Source organism: Astatotilapia calliptera, chromosome 14 (genome assembly GCF_900246225.1).
Source record: "Astatotilapia calliptera chromosome 14, fAstCal1.2, whole genome shotgun sequence".
Taxonomy (NCBI): Eukaryota; Metazoa; Chordata; class Actinopteri; order Cichliformes; family Cichlidae; genus Astatotilapia; species Astatotilapia calliptera.
Genome location: NC_039315.1, coordinates 17979443 through 17997217, shown reverse-complemented (window position 1 = coordinate 17997217; position 17775 = coordinate 17979443). Strand labels below are relative to the sequence as shown.

Below are 17775 nucleotides of genomic sequence, written 5' to 3'. Positions count from 1 at the left end.
ATGGCCATGGGTTAGAAGATGAACGAATTCAATAAGGAATTTTAAACAATATGTATCAGAAACTCTGACTATAGGGCAACAATACAATTAGTTGTACTGAAAATGCTACATGTTAATGTAAAAAAACAACAACCCAGAAACTGTATCTAAAGGTTTCAAGAAGTATAAACATGTTAATATTTCACTTTTCTAATCAATTTCCCAATAGAAATACCATCACCATGTTAATGTTGCCTTGTCTGGTCAATATCAATCCTTGAAAATACAACAATACAATACAGCTTATTCAACTGTACAAGAAGCAGATATTTGATGTTATAAAACAATGGCATTCAAATCATATAAGTTACAGATAAACAAGGTATAACTGGGTGCACTTATGTGGTGATTCATACATGAAATACCTCCATGAAAAATAAGCACAGAATATTGTAGCTGTTCAGTGTTTAAATACACTGTTCTAATACACTGAACAGTGTATTTAAACACTGTTCAGTGTTTAAATACAAGGAGAACGGAGGAGACTCAAATCCAAATGAAATACAGAAAATATTTAATGAATCTCTAGTCAGACTTGGTTTTCTGTCATAGCAAATCAATATAATCTTAAATGAAATTTAATAAATAGGAAGACTAATAAACAACCAGGACTGGCACGTCTTCATTTTCATTTACTTTCACTTTTACCCAAAGGTAAGCAAGTATCAACGCCTAACACAGAATACAGGAGAAAACAAGACTGGGGTCAAGGAAGGATATTATAAAATGTGTGGTCAGGGGTTCATGAGATGAGCTTTACACACGAGTGCAGAATCTCAAGGCCGTGTAGTTCTCGAAGTTTGCTCATGTGTCTGGAAAAGAAGAAAAAGTTTTGGGGGATTTTTTGCAAAAGAAAGTAGCAGTAATATATTCAGCTGGTTGGCATTCAATTATAACTACACTCGTGTGAGCTCAGGAACTGAAGACTAACACATCCTCAACACAGTCACACGCAAGTGCTTCAGCCTGGAGGAATATTTTAGTCTTTCTAGGAATAAAGAGACGCGTTGTCGCTGCCGACTCCTATTATAAAGTGTACTATTCCAGTTGTACTTGCATAATCGCAGAGGTTCTATAGTGGATGATGGCCCACAGCGACACATCACTGCTTAGCTAAGAACGTGATCACTTTTTATTTATATCCTCGTGGATTTATGAGTAGATGGATGTTCATACTCAAATTTCACTCTTCAGTGAGAGTCAGAGAAACAATATTTAACCTAACATGTTCCAGATCCTTAGAAGGGCTTTCTTCTCATTTATTTTACAGACTGTTAAAAAAACATTAATTTCTCCCAAATATTTATAAAATCCTCAAATAATGCTACTCCAAAAAAGAGCTCGTTAAACTCATTAAATAATTGATAGCTAAATTTTATGATTTCTTTGCAAAAGTAGTGCTTTAAGCTGCTGGTTTAAAGGTCATTCAAAGATGAAAAAAAAAATCCAAAGTAGAAAATATTTTTCAGTGTTATCACAGGCTTCCAAAAAGTTATAAAGTTAAGTCATTTTAGTTATTTTTAAACTGAACTGTTAAATAGCCATGTTATATTTTTACCGAAATTTTCAGTGAAAACACTACGTAGGCTACTTTTTTGCTTACGTTTAACTTTTGCTGTGCCGCTGGATATAATGCTGTGACACTACTATTACACTATAATGTTGCTGTTGCTGGGTTCTTGTTTCAGTAGATTTGCACTTCAAATTAGGCTGTGCCTCATCATTACAGCAGGAAAAGAAGGATTTATTTACTTACACTGAAATAAATGCTACTGCCTGCAAGCTGCAAGCATCAGTAACGGAGCCATTATTTTTTTCTGTATCATCAAAAATATACTTTTCATGAATTTCTTGAAATATTGTGATATAATATTTAGGCTATATCTCTTACCTCTACTATCAATGCTCAGTGTTGGGAAGGTTACCCTTAAAACATATTCACTACAGATTACAGAATACATGCCCCAAAATGTATTTTGTAACGAATTCTGTAACGTTACTCAATGTTACTCTGAAAACGTTGGATTACTTAATATATTATCATGTTTTTTACAACTACATGAATGTACTATTGCTGTGTGATTTATTACTATTACTGAAGGCTACTCACCATACCAATACCAACTAGATTTTTAAATCTTAATATAAATGAGTAACAGTAGGGTGGACATTAGGTAAGGCTGCACTTTTTGCAGCAATCTCATATAGAAAACTATTCCACGGGTATATAAAACAGGTCCGCAGCTCTGAACCATAGTAAAGGGACCTCTGGCTAATGCATCGGGTTCAGTGTCGGGCTCGTAGCCGAAAACTGGCTTCACTTTGTTGTCTGGGTCAACTTTGCTAGCGAGAGACAGAGAGAGGCGTTGAAGGGCTGCTCCAATGGAACTTATTGTTTTGCAGGAAAACACGAACACAGCGTACAGTCGAGTCTTAATCCGGTCTTTAAGTCTGACGTCATTAGCCGTGCCTGGGCCCAAACTCCGCTGTCACACGATCAGTGCGGCAACACTGACAGTTAAAAACTGTCTAAATCCTTTCATCTGTAATAAAATGATCAGGGTTACTGCTCTACCAGGTGTAACAATTACGTTTAACATCCAGGCATCCATGAAAACCAATTTAACGGGGTTAAAAGTTAGGTCATTTATAAACTATATTGACTAAACTATTACTAATAAACTTTGATATACGTGACTATCAATAAGAGTGAATATGGCTGGTTGACATAAGACCTGCTAGTAAATATATTAAAATGCCACCTAGGAAGCGTGTAATGTCCGGGAGCAACATGGCATCAGCTTCAAAGCAATACGTGGTGAGCGACTTGGTTCTATTGTTTACGTGGCTTTATCGATTAGGGTGAGAGGGTACCTGGGTTCACATCGACACAACTTCCCAAGAGCTATTGCTGCATTTTGCTGCACAGCTGTCCTCTTAGCATCTCCTGCAGCGTGCTGCAGCAGCAACAGCACAATATCAGTGCCCAGCAGGTCACTGGCAACTCCCTCCAAATCAAGGCAGTGGGCCAAGCACAGGGCTGCATTTCCTGAGACCATCTCGTCACAGCTGGAGCTCAGCAAACGACGTATTATAGACAATTCTGTGTGAAATAGTAAATGAAAGGCAATTAGGATGTATATTAAATATATTTAAATACACCTAAAGAATTTTTTTAAAAATCAGTGGATGTAGTATTTACTGTCCTCATATGTGAATCAACACACACATGCACACACTTTATTTGAATATTAGGTCAGCACTCAAATTATATTCATGGACTAATGAAGGAGCTTGTTAAAACCAACACGTCAATCATTCCTCACTTTTATCAGAGTTCACCAGCTTCTCCCGTGCCAAGTGACTGGCAGCAGTGCACACTGTCAAAGTCTTAATGGCATACTTAGTGGCAGTCTGCCCGGCTCCCTGGGTAGGCAAGCACAAAAATAACAATGACATTAAAACCAGCAGAAAGAATGTGGATAAACATTAAATTTATGGTGACAGTCAGAGGTCACGTGAAATATGAAGAAAAACTGTCTTTTAGTGGAATTACGGCAAATATGTATATATAGAGAAAATTTGGGTCTCTGGCTTTGTTGCATTTTGTGTTGCTTTGATGATACATGATACAAAACATGAATGCACAAGACAAATAACCAAGCTCACAAATAAGCAACGAATTCAGGCCAAGTAGTTGCATGCGCTACTATGAAATGAATATGTGTTATACAATGACATCTTTCAACAAGAAGAAGCAGATAACTATGGTGACATTTGAGCAGTAGATTAGTGTTCACAGTTACCACCTTCAGGAGCCTGCACATGGTTTTGACCATTTCCCTTTGGATAACATGCTGAACGGCTTGTGAGGACTGGGGTAGGACAGTGCTTAGCACACCTGTGGCTCTCTGGAGAACAATGAAGAATTCTGGCATTAGAAAATGAAATAATACAAGACTGAAAAAAGTAGAGGCTTGAAAAACAAAGCAGAGAATTTGGATAGCAGATTATCAAAAAACTGCTATGGGGCAAGGAAAACTAGCAGAAAAAAAACATTTGAAGAAAAAGGGTGTTTTCAGAAAATAATAAAAATAAGGCTATTACAAACTGGAAACTCATTGCAGGTTAAAATGTCTAAATTGCACTGTATTATCCAGGATTTTGAAAGCACAGTTTAATATTTTGAAGATACAAACTACACAATATGTGGGTGTGCAGTAGACAAAATAGAACAAAAGTGATGAAAAATTTTTTTCCTTCTTTTCTCTTTGTTTGCCGACACAAAGAAGGTTATTCTTAACAACAAATTAGGACCAGACTGGGTTTCAGGCTGCAGTCAGCTTGGTCTAAAGCCACTACTATATCTATATTATTGCTAATATATGTTGTAATATATCTATATCACTAAAGCACTTCTGGATGGATGCAAACTGCATTTCGTTGCCCTGTACCTGTGCATGTGCAATGACGATAAAGTTGAATTCTAATTCTATTCTATTCTACTGGCAATAATGTGAATAATGCATCTTTAAAAACTTTGAAGGGTGTTTTGAAGAAATTATTACTTAATATTTTACCATAAAGACAACTTTCTAATGCTTTAAAGCAAATGTTAACTGTCGTTTCCAACGTATAATTGGAACATACATGCTCATTACAGATCCTCTCAGCAAAGCTAATATATATAATATATAATGTACAAAATAGCAACACAATAATAGTAATAATAAAGGTGGTGCATGACAACATAACACCCGCATGGATGGCTGGACCCAAGGTCTCCCAGCAGAATATTGTCCAAAGTATCACAGTGCTTGCTTTTTTCCCATAGTGCATCCTGGTGCTGGGTGTTCCCAAGGTAAGTGCACCCAGCCATCTACCACGTGATGTAAAAGAAAAAACATGATGCATCAGACCAGGTCACCTTCTTCCACTGCTCCGAGGTCCCGTTCTGATGCTCACAAGCCCAATGTCAGAGCTTTGGCGATGGGCATGAGTCAGCATGGGCCCCCTTACTGGTCTGCTGCAACAAAATGTGATGCGCTGTGTATTCTGACACCTTTCTATCAGAACCAGCATTAACTTGTTCAGTAACAGTAGCTTGTCTGTTGAGCTGAACCCCATGGGCTAGCCTTTGCTCCCCACATGCATTATTGAGCCTTAGCCATGCTTGACTCTGTCACCTGTTCACCAGTGATCCTTAGTTAGACCTTTTGATCGATATTTTTAGAGATGCTGTGATACAGTCGTCAAGCCACAACTTGGCTTTTGTCAAACTCACTCAAATCCTTACGCTTACCCATTTTTCCAGCTTCTAAAACATCAACCTTGACAATAATAGCTGATATATCCCACTCAATATCCCACTCACTAAAAGGAGCCATGATGAAGAAATAATGAGTGCTGTACACTTCACACGTCCATGGTCATAATGTTATGCCTGATCAATCTATATTCTTTGTTAAGGTTAAAGTCTTCAGAGTGCTGGAGCATAAGCTTTACTCACAGTTATGATTCCCTCGTCGTTATGCCTCAGGAGATCCACACAGGAGTCGCAGAGTGAAACAGAAAGCTCCTTCAAACAGCCACAGATGGAAAAGTGGATAATCCAATTTTCACATTCAATTCACCTTTAAATAGGTGTCACAACAAATAATTGCTCTTTCTGCTTCCTTTCCCATTGGCTTTTATTCTTTTCTCTTTTTTTGATATAGTCTAATCTATCAATCTTATTTTATTACTATTAATGAATTTTGTAGTAAGAATGTTGTTCCTCAAGTTGTCAGGAAAAAAGTCAGAGAACCTGAGAACTTACCTGGATAACAGGGGAGGTGACGGTTGAAAGGTTCATAATCAAGCCAAGTAAAGGGTAGAGGATCTCTCTGTATTCAGATGCAATGCATGTCCTCTGTGTGGAGAGAGAATAAAACCCTCCACTAAATAATAAGCAGACATCTTTTCTGTCTCATTGTGACAACACTATAGAAGACATTTAATTTCTTTGGCATATGACGTCAACACAATGAATAGCAATTTGCACTTTTCTAAAGAAAGAGACAAATGTGTAACCATTACTAACAACAGCAACCAGAAAGGCCTTCCAACAATCAGGATCATGAGCAAGCTTGTGACGAATGACGTCATCTCTAGCCAGACAGCCGAGACCTGATATCAGTGACGGAAGTATATGTTGATTGGACGTGTTGAAATTTTTCTGAAAAATACAGGAAACACTTGAGTACTTTTTCCACATGCACACAAATTGCATATAAAGTGAACCAGTAATTGCATATATTACCAGTATTGTTGTAACTGGCAGAATGACTGAGTCTGTCAAAACATCTCTCAACTGAATACAAAACCTGCAAGAGAAAAAAAAAATAACACACATATATATACATATATATATATATATATATATATATATATATATATATATATATATATATATATATATATATATATATATATATATATTAAAAAACATGTCTGCTACAAATGCAAAGCAGGATTTGTCTGAGTATAAATATGGAAAATGACAGAAGGTCTTCTACTGTCACACTGAAGTAGCAAATTGACAATATCCTGTGTGCTGTTTTTACAATGGGAATAAAGTCAAAGGTGAGAGAATGATGTCAGGTTAAGTTATACACAGCCATGCATGACAGAAGAAAGCAAATCAAGAACTTCAAGAAACGAAAACTGTGTATAACCTCAAAGGAGGGGACCTCTTTCCAAGCTGAACAGTTGAGTCCAGTGACTTATCTTCGAACCCTAGAGCCTCACCAATTGTAAATACTCCCCAAATGCACAAAATGTCCAAGTCATACAAGAGATACAGGACAATTCAATTTAGTGGTCAAACAGAACTGACTGTCATGTCTCTGAAGACTGTCACTCATCCACATCAAAGGCAGTAAAAGTCGGATGGATTTGCTGTGAGCTTTGTATCTGCACTGCACAGTCATTTTCCCTTTAATTCAATACTAAAGGTTAAGAATGCTGTATGATATCTATACTGCTTATATGTATACTACACTAAAATAGCATCTTTAAGTTGAAGTCGATCAGAAGCAGAGCAGCCTTGGCTTTAATGAGTGTAGTAATTAAGGCTTGGATAACACATTATTATTTCTCTCTAGACTTCTGCTGATACAGGTAAATCTGTGCTAGGCAAACAGGAGTGTCCTGTAGGCCTTGTTTCTGTTTTATTAGTTTGTAAAGACTGCGTGAAGTGATCATGACTTGAGTATTTTGTTGGGTTAGTAATGAATCATACCGGCTTTCTGTTGCAAAGTTCTGCAGAATGTTGACCGCTGTGTTCTCCTGCTGCTTCTTTGGCTTTGAGACGCACACCATGAGGTTCCTCACTAACCTTTACATTCAGATAAGAGCAAAGGCAGATAAACAAAGAGAGAGGGAGAAGATATTACTAAAGGAAATTAATATTTTGTTCCCACATAATGATGGCATTTAGCCTGGGACCAACAACTGGGATAATAATGCCAGAAATACTTTGACAATAAAAATCGCTCTTTTTACATTTTCTGAAAATCTGCTCAGCCGCAGGTATACGGGTAGCAAAACAAATTGTTTGGGCTGCTCAGAGTTAACAGAGCAATGACAGAACAAAAGTTCTTGAAATATCATTAAAATGATGTCGCACCTGGAGTGACAATAACAAACATATTACCCGAGGCTAGACTAAAGTCCCTCCACTGCAGGGAGGAGGTAAAAGAGCATTACTGTTTCTGTCTATATAATATATAATTCCCTGTCCCTGCAAAGCGATTGACTATGGTGGACAATAACTGAATCTTCACTCCAACGGAGTCATCGCTAGTGGAATCTCCCGACAACATAAAGTAATATCTTACATGTTCAAATCAAGGCTCTCAATGGCCAAATGTCTGCCACGTGGTATCTCTGAGTACACCGACAGCAGTGCCAGACATTCTTTCGCCACTTCATCATGCTCCGATGAAGCCAAATGAACAATGGACTGTGTGGCGACCGGACATGTCATCAACAGCTTCTGGTTTTCATCTGAAAGCAGTGGAAAAACAAAGAAGAATAAAGAGACAGATACACTAGACACAGTGGTCCCATTGTCAGTTCCCAGTAAACAACAACCTAGTTTTAATGAATTTAGCATTGTATTATTAATCCTATGTTGATAATGAAGGTATTTATATTACAAATACACAGTGTGTAAAAATGATCAAGGCTTGCACAAAATGCTAGACATTCCATGTGTCACCCATCTGTAGTTTGGGCGATTAAGCACAAAAAACATGTTCAACAAAATACTGACAAGATATGCATAAAGACCAAAATACTAATTTAGAGGTCAACAGTATTGTTTTCTTATTTTCCTTCTAAATCGGTGACAGTAAAATGATACATGGACAGACACTGAAGTGTACCTCAGTTGTCAACATACCATTTCCACAACAAACTCTCCTCCATATTTTAAAAACAGACACACACAGCTCACGACTCTCTGGATCATTTGTTTTCTCCAACAGGCAACTGCAGAGAAATTATACAAGCAATGTGAGTATGTCAGTAAACATAAAACCCAGTTGCCAAAGACAACATAGCTGATAATTTTATATGAAACAACCCTACTGCAGAACAGTGTTTATTTTTTTTAAAAGGCACTCACAAAAAAAATATTCATTCATTTTTTAGATTCAGCTATATATGTAAAAGTGAAGAGCTTGAAAGACACCTTGAAATAAAAATACTATGTTTAGCATAAAGTGTAACTTTGAAGAACTCTAGACCTTTTTTCCTGCTTATCTTTAACTCTCAGAAATGACCAAGAGCACCCAAACTCAGAGTGCCCCTTCAATTTGTGATTAGGACAGGCCACAATGGCACTGGCTTTTCCTGCTTCGTGGCTCACATAGGTGTTAGGTGATTTATCTGGCTCACACCAGCAGCCTTACTGAGTATTTCCATCAAGCTCAGACTGCAGTTTCTTTGCACCCTCTGCTTCCTGGACACTGTGTCCCAGCTTGAAAAAGGATATTGCTAACAATGGACTACATTGAAAGCATGTGACAAGTTAATAATAACCTTACTGATCTGAAACGAGGGAGTCATAATTTGTATCTTGTACAAAAACACAACCTCTTTCTGGGACAGAACGGGGGCCATTGCTTATTTCAGCACTCATCTCAATCTCTAGTGTGATCATCTTTTCTTCTCTGGGCTTTCATAGAAACAGCTGAGGAGGGAGAGGGGGCGGTGAATGATCTCTCGAGTTTATGCCATCATTGTCTCTGTATGCCCCTGCCTCTAAGTCCATCTGTCAAAGCTCCACCGAGGGCTGACTGCTACCTCTCCCTCTGGTCTCCTTACCTTCTCACCGTGACATTGCTGGCGATGATACTAAAGCCATTGTTCAGCCTGAAAAGGGTCTGCCCTGTACCTGTTTGAAGAGAACAATATATGGTGTAAGAAGACGGAAAGCAGTGGAACATCATCAGGCAGCTTAGAGATTTTGCAGACGCACCTTTTTCACTGGCTGATTTACAGTCAAGGGCAGGAATGAAAAATACATAAAACATGTTAAGAGACTAAGGCAAAGTAAGAAACAGTTTATTATCTAATACCAAAGAAGACGAAGTAAAGCAGAGCAGTGAAGGAGTACTTTTAGGGGGAAAAGCTTGTAATGTCAGCCCTGCTGAGATCCTTTCAGTCGTAAGTTATGTAAGTTTTGCCCTTTTCTGTTGAATGGCACTGTAAGACAGGCATTATATCATTTGACATGACACTTTTATTCTTCTAATGAAGAAAAAAGTGAAATTTGATAAGAGATGTTTGCCATTTGGCAGACAATACCCAGGGCAACATAACATCCTATGTTACAAACAGTCATACAAGTTAACAAAAAAAAGAAAGAAGAAGTAGAGAGAGTTACCATTTCATTTTGATGTGCTTTACCTTCTTATGGTTTGCTGAGTGGTGAACTTTAAACATTATTAGTTTCATCAGCCTTGCCCCTGCAGTCAAAATACCTGAAAATTTACAATGCAGGTAGCAGAACACTCGATGCACTTCATTACCACGTCATTGCCACATGTTTAAAGTATAAGTAGACAAAAAAACAAACTTCAGATGGAGCCACTGACCTTGGCGAGTTATACTGTTACAGTGCTGCTATTGAATAAAAAAAACTGCCATTTTTGCCTTGTGGCAATAACTAAAAAGAGTTACATTAGTAGCATGGACTTTCAAAGTTATTTGGCAGGTCAAAAACATTCACAAAAATATCACCAGCTCAAATAGGAAGGGTGAATCACCCAGTGAAGTTCAATTACTCCCTGTCCACAGTGGCCCCTTTTCAGACTGCAGAGGACTTGGTAAACATATCGGTTATTTTTCAGCCTGAGTGTATCATTGTCAAACAGGAACATGGGGTGAAATAGTGGTTGGCCACCCAATTCCCTACTTCACCCAAGAAGAAATCAGGCCCATAAGAGTGTGTTCCTGCCTATCTAAAACCTTGAGAAACAAGCTCTGTGCTACCACCAAGCAAAAGGAATTAGATATGTTTCTTTTCAACAGCTCACTTCTTGCACTAAAATGTATATAAACATGTCATTTTGAGGCCCATGTCCATGGAGAGTGCCCGGGGCCAGGCTGTCACAAATCTAGTGTGTCAATGGAGAAGTTCCAACATTCAGTAGTGACCGACAGGACAGAGTGAAATAATGCTGCTGAGCTTAGTAAATGGACAAGTTCTATCGTGGATGCTTTGTTAAATATTGCACTAAAGCTGCTCCACCAGGCACAGTAAAACAAAAAGGAAAAAAAAAACTTCTGTCTGTACTAGACGCTAAAGAAAGTTTCAGAGTGGCAATTCCAGGATTTTTATATAAGGAAATCCTGAAAAGAACCAGTGAAGAAGAAATGAAAGATTTTCACAGAAGTGGCACTGCACAAAAGCCTGAAAATTATTTATTGAATAACAGTTTCACATGTAAAGGTGGATATATCATTTCACTGTTGAGGGACAATAAACAGGAAAATTTTTCAGTTTCTAACAAAAGTACTGTTGCTTTATATGTAGAGTTATAAGAAAAATAATATTTTCACAAGACTCTGCAGACTGGGCAGTCCTGTGAAAAAACAATAATTCAATAGCTTGCATGTTGCTTTCGTTGATTGAGATGAGGTTTTCTCGTGGTAACCCTTCCAGACAGTAAAATTTTTCTAATTTTACTGTCATGAAATTTAACATTTAACATGCTAGTAATGCTCTCGGATGTAGCTATCAAGCTTCTTGCAAGTTACAGGACTGCACAGAGGTCCTGAAAACTTTCTTTTTCGTGACTATATATAGAGGATTTCAGCACTGCTATGATTAATTCTCTTCTATTTTAACTGAGCCAGCATCCTGACAAAATAAATAAACACAAATAACACAAACACAGCAGCAACTGAGGTAGATGTAGTTTTTCAAAGAAAGCAAACCTCTGATCTCTATACCATCAACATCTAAAAGTACAGAACGTTACGAGGCATGTCGAAAAAAATACTTAAGTTTTAAACATACTGTAACGGTGTTTTTAATGAAGCAATTCATTGTTTATTTATAGATTCAAGAACAAAACTGCATCACTCTACAAGCAGGATGAAAAAGGAATATACAGTACTTAAAATTAATGAATTATTTTTTTAATTAACCAATATCTTGATTAGACATGTCTCTGGTAGAAAACACAAAAAATAGCTGGAAATTCAATCATTTAAGAAAATATTTGATTTAAAATAAAAGTGAAAATGCATTTGGACACATGCCCTTGGCCAATATGGAATTTGGATTGATATTAATGCACTGATCATTATTAAATAAACTAAGGAACAATGTCTGGCACGTCTTTCATTTTACATTAACGTCTGCGAAGCTGATACTTAATGGACATCAGCCACCATTTACACACTTGCTCCACTGTCACTGGTACCAAAGACTAATGGTGCAGGACTTCATGGATGGTAAGCATTTAACCTACCATGAAGCAATCCTGCAAAACTTAAAAAAGCATTTTTGTAATTAGCACAAGCTTTTAGAGCATATTATTGTAATCTCTTTTTCTGCTTCAAGTCTTCTTATCCAATCTAGCCTGAAATCCGTTTTTTGTTGTTGTTTGTTTGTTTGTTTGTTTGTTTGTTTGTCATAAAACCAACAAATAGGTGCACCGGAGACGCAGTCTACCAAGAAAAAACTGAAAACAGTGATTAAAGGAGAAACACAATTGTTTGAACACTCACAGTCAGTAAGTGCTTGTGACAGAATCTCCAATCCTCCGCAGTAGTAGAGGGCAATCTGACCGGGTTTTGACAGCTTCTCCAACAGCTCCACCACTGTTGTGGCCTTCCTCTTCCCCTTGTCAAACTCTTCCCTTGCCTTTATCTCCTGAGTCTCTTTCTCCTTTCCCAAATCAACCTGGGTCAGGTATTCTGCAAAGGAGAACAAAAGAGAATGGAGAAGCAAGAAGAGAAAGTAAGTTATTCCATAGCAGTAAGTGCAGCTGCCCCTATCTGAGAAGAGTCTCCTGTGGTGCATCTGTCAACCTGGCATGACTACCACACCCACCACCTGCTATTAATATTCACTCAAATAGAAAGAGGTCACTTGCCAATGTATAAGAAATGTATTGGTACATCACATATGACCTAATAGCCCAAATAAGAAAATAGCAAAATCAGTGTAAAACACTGAACTTGATGCATCATATGCATTAAAGTAACAAAGTGCAGGAAGGTTAGGTTCTATCTGGGAATAAAACAAAATAGAGCACAGTGCTAGTTCAGATAAACCAGGTCAGGCCACATAATCCCAGGTCACATCAGCTTAGGTCTCAGCTGGTATCATTATATGAATCTGATCATCAAATCTGGTACAGGTCCCACTACTTAAGTTGCTTTAGTTAGCCTAAAGTCAATTTGCCTCAGGAAGTCACACTGCAACCCACCTCCACTCAAGCTCCTCCTTTTCAAACTATTTCTGATCTAACCAGTGTCTAATCTTTTGTCACTGACAGGATAAGACATGAGGATGTCTCACTGCTGCTCTTCCTGCCTCAGTCATTGTGCACATACCATATGCGTTAGGGGCAGGGACTTCCAATAACGTGTGTAAAAGTAGGGCCCCAAGAAAGGACTCATACTGATTCATACAGTTCAAATCACAAGTTTTTAAACCCTTTCTATTCTTTTACATACAACTCTACTCTTTTGGCCTGGTAAGCATTTTGCCATCTTACCATCAGACTGAGAACAAAGAGTCCTGTATGCTAAAAAATACTGCTTAACCCTTTAATTACCTGATTAATATTTCATGTGGATGGATATTTCATCACTTAAATGTATTTTTTATTTTTTTTTAATCAAGGATGGCACAGCGGGGCCGTTTTAAGTACTGTCACCTCACAGCAGGAAGGTCCTGAATTCAAATCCACAATCCAGCTGATGCCTTTCTGTGTAGAGTTAGCATGTTCTCTCCCTCTGTGTGAATTCTCTCCAGGTAATCTGGCTTCCTCTCACAGACCAAAGGCATGCATGTTACAGTAGGTTAACTGGTGATTCTAAATTGGCCATAGGTGTGAATGTGAGTGTGAATGGTTGTCTGTCTCTATGTGTTAGCCCTGTGATAGACCGAGATAGACTCCCAGCTGCCACAGGGTGCTACCCTGACAAGTGGAAGAAAATGAACGGATGCATTCTTCCTCTAACTGTCATGTTTTTGAGGAGTATGATGGCTTTATATTGTTAGGAAAACATATGACTCTTTTCACAGAATAATTAAGCAAAGTATAAAAAAAAACAAAATATTGTGGATGTTTTTCAAAGAAAAACTTAAATGTGTGCTGTACCCATCTTAAAACAGTTCTGGATGATACATGACCAAAGATGGTGATTTTTATTAATGGACCTTTTCCTAGCGTAGTCCATGGGAAATAGTTCTTTACCTTTCACTATTTTTTCCTTCCCAGGTTGAATTTCTTCTATCTTTTCAAAACAGCCTCTTGCCTAAAAAAGGAAAAATGTTCTGCATCACTTTCTATATAATGTGTTTCAATCATGTACTAAAGACTCCAGAAGATTCTAGACTCAGCAGAGCTGGTATACAGTTTGCAAAAAGCTACAGTGCACTTTAATGTGATTCATACAATAAATCTTGCTTTACTGGTTATCTGTGTTAGATGTAATCCTATTTTGGAATAAATAAATTGAAATAATTTGAAATTAGATTTACAGATGATTACTGTGAGTCCACATTATCTTAATCAGAAACATATTTATAATTTCTTGAGAATTCTTATTATCTTTCTACTTCAGGCGTACAACTGTAATGAGAGGTATTCTTACTCACCTCATTATATTTCTTCAATCCCAGATATGCTTTACCCATGTGTAGATAAGCCTTTATGCACCTCTCATTACACTGGCAGAAATGAAATAATCATGGGATTACTTAATAAACCTCTTCATCTACATAATGGTCGTTTAATGACTCCAGCACACTTGCACAGTAAGAAATAAATATTCAACCTGACTTTCAGACACACTGCACTGGAGAAAATTACATGAACAGTTTACAGAGCACATCTCCCACCCAAAAATTGTGTCTTTGACATTCTGGGGAAGCATAAAGAAAACATTATTCTGAGGATATTACCAAATTAAACCAGTTTTTCAAACATCCCAGTTTCTTTAGAGAATATTTCTAAACTGCTGGTGAGCTCACTAGACTTCAGTATAACACATGCGGCAGACCTTACCTTTAGGGCCCATTCACAGTCACTGACGGCCTCATTGTACTTTCCCAGTTTAATATAGGCCTACACAGATGTAAACATTAGACAGGACATTTTGAAAGGGAACATAATGATTTTACAATTTCACTGCAGATGGTAACAAAGATTCTAAATTTAAAATCTCTAAAGTTCTGTTTCACAGATGCCTAATGCACTCTGTGTCCACATAAACACACAAAAGCATCTCTGCTCTGTTTCCCCTTGAGAAAAAAGGGAAGTTTGTGTTTTCATTGTAAAGCATAGATTGAAGATATTTACTTGAGCTCTGTTTGTGTACAGCGGCTGCATATCTTTGATTTCAGCCAAACCATCGCTGTAATACTTTACAGCAGTTTCATAGTCTTCTTGAGCATAAGCTTCATTCCCTTTGTCCTTGAACGCTGCAGGGATGGATACAAGCAGTTACATTTAAAAAGGAAACACTGTCAGCTCAGCAGAGCAATGACTATAGAGAAATGCTCATCTACAACAGGTGAACCCTCTGAAGTCTGATTCATCACAGGTGATAACCCTAATCCTGTATTTTGGAGAAATGCAAACTGCAAAGACACACAAACAATAAAAATACATATATTTTGATTGCTTGGAGTTCGAATTAGACCTCTGAGGGTTTGGTAGCTAAGTTTCACAAACCGATAGCCTTTTTCACATTTGCAGCTTTCCGAACTCTCCTTTCTTCTGCATCCATCTCCATAATCTTCATGAAATTCTCTGATCAAAACAGAAATTAAAAAAATAATCTTAAGCATGAGTACTACAAAGGAGGAAATAGTCAAAAAAATCTCATTTTTAATGAGCACAGTATGAAGAGAGTTTGCACACCATTTAAATAAACAAAATCAAACCAACGCTGTCTGAGAAGCTCTGTTATTTTTAAACTGCAGTCGTTTTAGAAAGTCATTATTAGTAACTACACAGATCCAGACAGTGTGCAGAGTATGTGTTTATAATGCAAAGAGGGTTCACACAAAGCTAGATATTCTCTATAAATAAGAGCCAGAGAAATTTAAAATCTGTTTTGCTTTCTCAGCCCCGAGCACAAGATTATTTTTCTTACTCATCATGAATTCAGTGTATGTTGTGTTAATTTCAATATTAGAAGATTCACACACAGGGGTGTGAGTTTTTTTACACATTTGAAGCTTAACTGTTAATGAGTTTTACCCCCGGGCGACTTGAAAAGAAGTGCCGGCTGAAAAGCTGTTTTAAATGGAATATCACATTCAAGGTGCTGGGTTCAGTGGGATGTCATCACAGCGCTTCTCAGTATATAAAAATACTGTACACTAGCCTAGAGATTACTCCTATTTGCATATGTTTAAGCAGTAAAACTGATGATGTAATGCAAGTCCTTGGTGAGCTAAACAGTTAACAAGGCTCCTTGACTAAAGGGCCTCTAGACAAATCAACTCAAAGAACATCACTGATTTCGAGTCATTCATATCCTCTAATGCATGGTAGTTCATGGGAGGAATAAATCATTTATGTTCTTTATTAATTTATCTTTGAAAAATGGATACTAGTTCTTGCTTCTTTGGTTGAAATATTTCATTATTGGGCACAGTATCAGTGTGCTTTCAATCACTGCAACTGACAACCACAGAGACATTTATTTTCATTGTGGCTCACCTGGAGTTTCAGTCTGAGGAGTCTGTAAAAGAAGAAAAAAACAATTTAAAAAACAATAACAGTAGCAAAGAGGTCAAAACCTACTCACTGCTTAATGTACACCATGTTCTTTTTCTTAAAGAACAAGAGAGAACAAGGTGGATAACACAACAAGAAGCTGTTTGTAGTGTCTGTAGTGTTCCTGCCTGAGGGTCAGAGAGTGGATGAGAGACAGAGAAAGATACAAGGAGTTGTAGACTAAGACACATGCTGTTGACTGCATGCATGTCTTTACTATGGAAGGAGGGAGTGGCGGTGGGTTTGTGTTGACTGTCATCTTGTTGATTTTGGTTCTGCAGGGCTCTGCCAAGGAAGTGATGTAGCAATCAGCTTTTTCCATTGCTTTTTGTTGGGCTTCAGCATCAGAAGACCTTAGGTCCTCCACAAGCTGACCTGAAAAGAATTCAAAGAAACAGAGAGATCTTTTCCAAGAGGCTTTACTTTGGCATTTGAAATAGGGCTAAAAGTAAAGAAATAGCTCAACAATCTACACCTTCAAAACAAAGTTCCCAGTAGCACAGAAGTATACACTACATTTGCGTTTTGAGCTCAATATTTATTGAACACAATAGTTTTCTAGCATTTACAGCTAATTAACTTAGCAAAATGGGTACAAGAGAATAACTTTGTGTTAGCTAATATCGTTAGCAAACTATACTTCTACCATTACTCACTTATTTCATCAACATTCTTCAGAAAATTTTCGATGTCTTCAAGTTTCTCCATTGCGTGTTTGTCCGTTTTAAGCAGCTTTTGCTGGATTCTAAGACACGTGGCTCCGTTTTATCTCAGCAAGACGCTGAATGTACTTCTCCCTCAGGTTTCAGCGTTGAGTTACCATAGCAACGTGATGCCTTCAGGCCCGCCCGTAAACTACACATGTAAGCTATGTCATAAGAATGCCAAGAAGAAGCCGGAACAAACAGCGAAAGTAAATAACTGGGGCTTTTTAACTACACTACTTTTAGCTAACTACTCTGGGTTATAAATGCGGGACAAATTTTAAAGAAAAAAAAGGGTAATTCTTAACTAAATCAAAACTGAATCAAAATAGCACTGAGACGTGTTTGATTCATTGTGAATGTAAGTTAGTTCCGTCATGGTTATGAATGCGGTATTTAACATATTTTTTAATCACTAAAATAAGTGCATTGTGTCACATAATTATGTTTATGTTTCTTTAATCGCCGATTAGAGGAAGTATCTGAAGGCAGCACTCACTACAATAGAA

At 37.5% G+C, this 17775-nt stretch overlaps 1 protein-coding gene across 2 annotated transcripts; it reads right to left on the bottom strand.

Annotated features, from left to right (window-relative positions):
• Positions 1 to 27: 27 nt before the first annotated feature.
• Positions 28 to 17393, bottom strand: ttc12 (tetratricopeptide repeat domain 12). 2 transcript variants are annotated; one of them, XM_026193539.1, is made up of 21 exons: positions 17219 to 17393; positions 16780 to 16937; positions 16506 to 16527; positions 15510 to 15587; positions 15135 to 15256; positions 14841 to 14900; positions 14432 to 14503; positions 14028 to 14088; positions 12328 to 12516; positions 9412 to 9481; positions 8486 to 8574; positions 7920 to 8088; positions 7322 to 7417; positions 6341 to 6404; positions 6122 to 6256; positions 5858 to 5950; positions 5549 to 5617; positions 3849 to 3950; positions 3366 to 3465; positions 2914 to 3142; positions 28 to 851 (listed from the first exon to the last, which is right to left on the bottom strand). In XM_026193539.1, exons 1-21 carry the CDS (start codon positions 17268 to 17270, stop codon positions 782 to 784), a joined length of 2100 nt encoding a protein of 699 aa, XP_026049324.1. In that variant the 5' UTR covers positions 17271 to 17393; the 3' UTR covers positions 28 to 781. The 2 variants fall into 2 exon arrangements, with proteins under 2 accessions (XP_026049324.1, XP_026049325.1); XM_026193540.1 differs by lacking the exon at positions 28 to 851 and adding an exon at positions 2526 to 2582.
• Between the last annotated feature and the right edge of the window lie 382 nt (positions 17394 to 17775).

Excerpts from the sequence above, each read along its gene's own strand:
- ttc12 (XM_026193539.1), bottom strand. The coding sequence starts at position 17,270 with ATGGAGAAACTTGAAGACATCGAAAATTTTCTGAAGAATGTTGATGAA. Across the intron at positions 14,504-14,840 it reads ACTGTGAATGGGCCCTAAAG|TGTAATGAGAGGTGCATAAA; the intron begins GTAAGGTCTGCC and ends CATTTCTGCCAG. Across the intron at positions 3,466-3,848 it reads CCATGTGCAGGCTCCTGAAG|GGAGCCGGGCAGACTGCCAC; the intron begins GTGGTAACTGTG and ends TTGCCTACCCAG.